At 42.9% G+C, this 7,973-nt stretch overlaps 1 protein-coding gene across 2 annotated transcripts in view; it reads right to left on the bottom strand.

Annotated features, from left to right (window-relative positions):
• LOC144537056 (DEP domain-containing mTOR-interacting protein-like) overlaps positions 1–7,973 on the bottom strand; it is a 45,832-nt gene that overhangs the window by 37,779 nt on the left and 80 nt on the right. Inside the window, exons 1-2 of one of the 2 annotated variants that reach the window (XR_013503806.1) lie at positions 7,770–7,973; positions 238–5,098 (exon numbers count right to left, since the gene is read on the bottom strand). The exon at positions 7,770–7,973 is cut by the window's right edge and continues 80 nt beyond it. Coding sequence is in view for 1 of the 2 variants with exons in the window: in XM_078280474.1 (XP_078136600.1) it covers positions 7,770–7,842 (73 nt within the window). In the remaining variant the exon portion in view is untranslated. Of the gene's footprint in view, positions 1–237; positions 5,099–7,769 lie in introns of those variants that run through there. The other variant, XM_078280474.1, reaches the window with a different exon arrangement.

Here is a 7,973-nt window from a genome sequence, read left to right as displayed (position 1 = left end):
GGACTTTGATGGCCTTTGCCTGTTTTAGTTACATTGCACATTAACAAGTTCTTTGAGTTCTTGAATGTTATTTAATCCAGTTCATGTGGAATTTACTGTTTTCTTCTTCATCAGCAGAAAAAAAGTCAGTTATAGTTAAACATGCAGTCACGAGAGTAATTTTAAGCAACAAACAGCCCTTACACTGTAATTTATGGTAAAAACAGACTCAACAAAATATGGTCATCATTTGGGCCTTTATTTCAAAACACAAAGTGGAAAAAAACTGGAGTAATAATGGAGTAAATGTGGCTCAAAACTAGCTACCATTTTTCTTGAGGAAACCAATGTAAAAATCTTTAAGTACATTTTATTTAAGTCATTAAAATAACATCTGTATACAAAAAACTGAAGTAATTAAGGTGAAACGAGTCACCACTCTTGTCCTCACCAATAGTGGAAGAAGTATTTAGTAAAGTAACTAAAGCTGTAACAGATGAATGTAGTGGAGAGAAAAGTACAATATTTCTCTCTGAAATGTAGCGGAGTAGAAGTAGAAAGTGGCATGAAAAGACTCAAGTTAAGTACAAGTACCTCAACATTTGGACTGATGTACAGTACTGGAGTAAATGTACTTAGTTACATTCCACCGCTGGCCCTCAGTATCTGGTTGTTAATGTTGATGGAAACGAGGCCTCGGGGAACAATTATGTTGGTACCTTACGCTGGATGTACCAACTATGTTAGGGTCAAAGTATTAAAATGGCTATCCAAAGCAATATAATAAGCAAAATAATGAATGATTACCGTAATTAAACAATGTGATTTTAATGTAAATTATGTCATCTCTTGTGGGCCGCCACTTGAACAACAAGAAAGACAATGAAATGACTTAAGTCTCATCAAATATACTAAACTATCAAGAATTATGAGTCATATTTAAATAATTATAACCAAGATTAACAGATCAATAACTAGCAAAAGTTGAAGGATTTCGGAGGTCTCGTAGCAGAAGAGGATGGCAAGATTCACTTTTGTACAAAGTTACATAGACAGCTGGTATGTTCAAAACCTTTTATTCACAAAATGAATTACTTTTATGAAAAGTAAAACACAATATCTAACTAAACTTAAAGAGCTAAGCTAAAAGGGGCAAACTAATGTGTGTGTATGAGAGGGTGTGTATGTGTGCGTTGTACAGACGGCGACAGATGGCGGAGCTGTGACCGCATGGAGAGCTGAGCACCAATGGCGGCCCAATCAAAGATGGCCGCTTCTTGTTTCAAGGCCACATGGGTTGGACTGAGGACATTTGGAGGGAAACTTGAGTCTCCTCACAGGACGCTCTATGTCCGAGTCAAATCAAAGGGTGTCCGGCAGGAGGAATAAGCTGTGTCACGACGGTGGTTAACAACTAGTTCAATCAACCCAGGGTTTCCCAATCCAGCGACGGGCGCGTTCACATAAAAGAGGCGGTGTTTTCACAGCACGACCAATCGCAAACATCTACCAGAGCCGCATAGTTTGCATAAGAAGAGCAAACTATAACTCTACATAAATATGAAGAACACAGGCACGGTTTTACAGGCAAAACGCAATACAGTCGCTGCTTCCTAAAACAGGAAGGAAAGCTGGCGAAATAAATAGCCGACGCTTATCAATATCACTTCCCCATCAGTCAGGACCAAGATCTGACCATGATTACACTTGTGCTTTCCATAAACTGTCGTTGCTTTAGCCTTTTATTTCAGTTGCAACCCTGGCATAAAAACATAATTCAAACCGATGTCTGCATTGGCAACACATGGCTCAAGAAAACGACAAATAGACATAATTCCCGGTTATCGGTCTCAAAATGTTTTAACTTGTCTGAGCGCACCCCCCCCCCCTCTCTCTCTCTCTCTAACCGAGAGATTGATTTGTCAGTAGGCGATGCTTTTACACCGGTTGATCTCTAATATCCAACATAACCTGCTCCCGAGCAGTATTTCTATTTCAATCGTGCAGGCTGCAGGAAGCTTCAGTCCCTGTAGTTAGCTTGGCGCTAAGTTCCTTTGTTCTTCAGTTGTTTCGGCTCAAGCCCTATTCACACGGGATTAGTATTACCTGGCGACCTCTAGTCATCTGTAATAACTACAGGGGTTGTCTGTGATCTTAATCCCGTGCAAATCGACCATGCCTGTAATTTGTCAAGTAGAAATTCCCCTGCAAATTACCTACCATATTTCGTCCTGTGATAATATTAGTCCCGTGCGAATCGACATGTCTGTGATTCGGCAGGTCGTAGGCTATATCATTTTTTCGAGGTTTTTGTTACCCGTGCGCCTTTTTTCCCTAACGCGAAGAAGAATATGGGATCGCAAGGGGCTGCGGACGCAGCCTTTCATGGCCAACCTAGGCTGGACCTAGCCTGGAAATCCAGACCCAAATCCAAAAGATTAAGGGTCTGGCATTGAGTAATGAAAATGGCCTAACTGTAAGGGCGGCACCAACCACGCATTTGAAAATCTCACTGCAACCAATCACAACAATACATGGGGTGTCGCATCCAGAGCTGAGGGCTGGCGGTGATGCGGTGTGGCCGCCGCAGCGGGGTTAAGGTATTAACCTCTCCCGGGCCTGACCTAAAAAGATACAGGACCCCGACAAAAGTGCGGTGCAGCGGCCTCGCCCTGGCCATCCTCCGCGCACCCAACTCTCAGTTGTCAGTCAGTAGGCTAAATTGAAAGTAAAAGCAGGCTCCGCTTATTCCGTGTGAATGCGCCACACGAAACTCAGATGTGTGCTTCTGTGGGGGTGATTTCTAAATGAAAATAGGGCTTTAGCTGGTAGACTCTAGCTGAGTCAGTTGTGCTAATTATGTTACAGACAGGCGCTAGCGTCAACTACTGTAGCCAAGTTTGTGTGCATGGCTACCTTTATGAGTAAGCCAGGCTTTATGCTTGACTTGAGTAATATGGATTGGTTTGTGTTAAGAGACAGAACACTAGCCTGACGTCGTCATACTCAGAATTACATTACGTGTCATTTAGCGGACTTACTTATTTATGTCAGAGGTCACACGCCTCTGGAGCAACTATGGGTTGAGTGATGTGTCAGGGACACATATCACATTGGTTGATATATCACAGTGGGAATTGAACCCGGATCTCCCACACAATAGGCACGTGTCATATCCACTGCGCCATCACCATCCGTGATGTGAGTCTGATACTGCTCCACTGGGCTGTGATTATGAGGCGTGTTTCAACTGAACCAGGAAAGAAAATGCCTCTGCACTCAATTGGATAGACCTACAACCAATCAGAGCAGCGGAGACAGACGTCACAGAAGCGGTGAGTCAAAGGCAGGCTTCGACAGAGCAAAGGCGGCAGTTTCCGTGTCGTGCCGACGGCTGTGGCAATATGTTCTCTGTTCCTCTTTTAATTAAAATGAAGGCGCTGTCGGTATCTTCTATAACAGATGCGATGGCGGAATCTACACATCTCAGTTCTCCAGCGGAGGATGGAGGATCCATCATCGTATAAAGCCTGCCCTGACAATTTGATTGGTCCGAACAGCTCTGGTTGGAGCATAGTTCAGACCGAACTTCAAATGTTGTGGGCGGGGCTAAGTTCGGCTGGCATCCAGGCTAGGTTTTCCATGACCGTGGCAACCCTGGACGAGTCTCCAGTCTCGTCCTCAGTATCTGGTCGTTTAAGTCCAGCTGGATCTGAGTACCTGGCTGGTTCTGGTCCCCCACAGTCCTCTCCTTCAGCTGCAGGGGTTTCTTCTGTGTGGGTTCTCATGTGACGAACTAGGGCTTCCCTGTAAGAGAATGTTTCGTCACACTCCGAGCAGCTGTAAGGTTTCTCTCCTGTGTGAATTCTCATGTGCGTGCGTAAATATCTCTTGTTTGAATAAAACTTTTCACAGACGGAACAAGCGAAAGGTTTTTCTCTCTCTCTTGTGTGGATTTTCATGTGTGTCTTCAGACTTCCATTCTGTGTAAAACATTTCTTACAGACTGAACAGCTAAAAGGTTTTTCTCCTGTATGAGTCTTCATGTGTTTCTTCATATTTGACTTGCAGAAAAAGCCTTTACCACACTCTGAGCAGTTGAAAGGGGGATCTTCTGTGTGGATCCTCATGTGTCTCTCTAAAAGTCCACTCCACGCAAAACATTTCTTACAGACTGAGCAACTGAATGGCGTTTCTCCTGTGTGAGTTATCATGTGTGACTTAAGACTTGACCTGCACATATATCCTTTATCACAAAGTGAACAACAAAACAAAGGTTTTTCTCCTGTGTGGATTCTCATGTGTGCCTTCAAACTTTCCCTCCGTTTAAAACATTTCTTACAGACTGAGCAACTGAATGTTTTTTCTCTTGTGTGGATTATCATGTGTGTCTTCAAACTCTCCCTCCGTGTAAAACATTTCTTACAGACTGAGCAACTGAATGTTTTTTCTCCTGTGTGGACTCTCATGTGTGCATGTAAACCTCCACTCTGTTTAAAAGAACTCTTACAGACTGAACAACTGAATGGTTTCTCTCCTGTGTGGATTCTAATGTGATCCTCCAGATGTCTCTTTTTGCTAAATCTTTTCCCACACTCAGAGCAGCTAAATTTTTTCGTAGCAGCACTGCACCTGGAATCGCTGACAGCAATGTCACCATTTTGCAGAGGGCTTAAACCTGGCTGATGTTCCCTGGTCTCGTCCCAATCTCTACTGTTATCAGCCTCAGGTTCAGAGTGCAAAGCCTGGTCATGAGCAGCCGGTTGTAAAATATGTTCTGGATGTAAGTTCCTGTCTGGTTCTGCTCCTCTACAGTCCTCTCCATCAGCTTCTGTTTTCATGTGTTCAGTTTTTATTTGATGAAGCTGTGAGGACTGAGCTTCCTCTCCATCATCTTCTTCACTCTTCACAGGTACAGAAGTGAACAGGAACTTGATATCAGCCTCCTCCAGCCCTTGAAGCTGCTCTCCCTCCTGACTGCTGCACAGTTCCTCCTGTTCCTCTTTAATGTGTGGGGGGGGCTCTGGCTCCTCTTGGGCCAGACTGGAGCTCCACTCCTGCTGCTCAGGGGAAACCTCTTCTTTAACCACCAACACCCACTGGACGTCTGCAGGAAGCACTGAAAAGCACAATGAGGAAAACTGTGACTTCATGCTATCTATTGGTGTAACGCTGACGTTCCACTGGCAGCCAACAACTAATTATTTAAAGGCTGAAGGCTACATCCATTAGAAATGGATGTATTATGGCATCACTGATGTATGTTCAATCTCATATATATATATATATTGCTCAAGCTATAAAAACTAACAGTTACACCTCGAGAGGGACAGGCAGTCCACCAGACAGCTCTGGTTGATCAGAGTCGCGGTTGCAGGAGGCCGGCTGGCATGGAACAAACATGTCTTAATGGAGGCATAGTGTGCTTAGGTATGGAAAGTGTAGTTTGCCAACACATACAATACAGAGAAGCATGACGGCATTCTTTTGTCAAGCACTGGTTTTTCAAGCGTTTAATACTGAAAGACGCATCAGTTCCCACTTTGTTTGGCCAACTTGGAGCTTCCTCCGAATCACAACCTGTAAGTATGGTTTGTTTGTTGTGTATTTGTTGTGTTTAAAACAAAGAACGTAGCTGCTGTGATGTTACTGTCAAGTGTTAATAGTTGTGGCTAAGCTGCTTTGATTCAGTGTTCAGCTGTAGCATTAGGCCTCGGATACATTCCTAATGTTAGCTTGTGCTTTTGTAGTTACATTAGGTTACTTATCAGCTGTTGGACCTGTTTTATCTAATATTCTGTAATGTTAGATAAATGGTGATTTATTTGTTAGCGACAATAATAGTGAAGGTGGATTCATAACAAACATTAAACACTAGGATGTTGCAATGATTAGCAACAATATATCATCACAATAGTGTTAGCTGGCTAACATGCTAGTTATGGCCTAGCACATAGCAAATGTAATATTAGAGATTGAAAGGCCTCTGCTAGCGTGCAACGCTATTGTGATGATATATTGTTGCTAATCAGCTGAAACTATCTTCGGAAAACTTTTTAACTAACGTTATTGTACAGTAATGGTTTAGCTAGTCTATATCCACGACCTTCCACTTCCGGGACTGCCCTGTTCCCGCCGTATGTCCTTTTTTCGACCGGATTTCCGTTTCCTTTCCTTGTGTTGGCGTTCTAACCTCTGGTGGATTTGTGAGGACTATGGTTAACTGCTCCTCAGATCTCTGCAGGGTAAATCCAGACAGCTAGCTAGATTATCTGTCCAATCGGAGTTTTCTGTTGCACGACTAAAACTACTTTTGAACGTACGCATGTTCCACCAAAACAATTTGCAGAGGCGCACCGAAGCTCCGTGCAGCACTTAGTGCCACCCATGACTGATTGTGATTGGTTTAAAGAAATGCCAATAAACACGTTTTACTCCCATCCAGGAACGCTGTGTGGACTAGCCAGACTATGGTTTAGCTAACATGGTAAGTTGAAAACCTACACAAAAGTATGGCGATTACATATAACACAAACATATTACAATAAATAGCTATTTCTAGCATTACAGATGTTAGATAAAACAGGTCCAACAACAGATAATAAGCAACCAATATATTTAAGTCTGTACACACAAAAAGGATGTACACACAGTTCTGTCCAACTTCTATCTGTGGACATGTTGCTACACTGTTTGTATGCACAAAACAGCGTAATGTTATGAGCTGGTAGTGCTAACAACGGCTAACCAGGCTAACGCTAACCCCACAATGAAAAAATCTGACTTGTAAATCAGAGTTTCTGCAGGTTTTACCAAGTCGAATTTAAGACTTTTTTTAAGACGATTATGAATGAAATTTAAGACCGCTATCACAACATAGATTAAGCCTTAAATTCAGTCTTTTAAGCCAAGTATCGCTAAACTTGTACTTCCCCACAGCATGAAGAATATAATCGGTTTCATGTCTGTGGTACAATCCGAAAGAGACTCGCGCCAATAACACGAAAGCTGATTGGCTGCAATATAAGTTGTATGTTGGTGTCATTTGTAGTCATCGAAAGAAAGAACTACAACACCACGGAATAAATAAAAATGAGCACTAGAGGCAGTGTTGCATGGAACTAGGACAATAAAGACCCGTTTGAAATGATTTAAGACCTAGAACACAATACTTAATCATCCATTCACAGTCGTGTGGACGATGGTTCGGGTTCTGTTTCAGATTCTGGCTCAAACTGGTAAGGAAATAGACGACGTTGTTGTTGCAGCACCGTTGTTTTCAGCTGCATGTGCACGGTCCAGGGGGGGCGTCTGAAGGCCCGCTATGGTAAGGGACGTGACATTTCCGACACACTCTGAAGGCGGGTTCACACCAAGGTGAAATCAAAAAAATGTGTGGTTTGTGTTTAATTGTGTTAACAGCCCTCACGTACCCGCCGGTGTAGAGCTCTAGGCTCCAACAACGTTTCTTTCCGTCTTCATATGGCCAAAGTAACCATTGTCGCTGCTTAGTACTTGGTGTGGAAGTCACAGATACATCTGAAAATTAAACGGCGTCATGTCTGGATTAACAACATCACCTGGCGGAGCCAAAAGCACGGTAATGTTTTACTGCCCCCTCTCCGGGAAGTAAACGTCGCGTCTGATGTCTGCTACTTCCAGCGCGACTTGAAATACAGATTGTGTCGGGGTTTTTTTTTTTTTTTTTAATTGCAATAAACGGATAAAAAGTATGCCGAAATAACAACATCATGATGGTGATTTGGCAGTGTATTTTTCATTTTATTTACCTGAAGTTGCTGCACTTTGGCCGCTGTCTGTAGATTCCTTCATGAACAACTCGTATTCTTTCGGATGTTTCATACGCAAATGTTTTAACAGCGGCGATGTTGTGTATTGTTTAGGGTCCTTGCCACCACGAGACAAATCGGCACTGCAAATTGAACATGTAGCTCGACTTGAATCGCCTTCTTTTGACTGGAAGTACTGCCAAA

The sequence above is a fragment of the Sander vitreus genome, chromosome 22 (assembly GCF_031162955.1).
Source record: "Sander vitreus isolate 19-12246 chromosome 22, sanVit1, whole genome shotgun sequence".
Taxonomy (NCBI): domain Eukaryota; kingdom Metazoa; phylum Chordata; class Actinopteri; order Perciformes; family Percidae; genus Sander; species Sander vitreus.
This window is presented reverse-complemented; position numbering and strand designations above follow the sequence as displayed.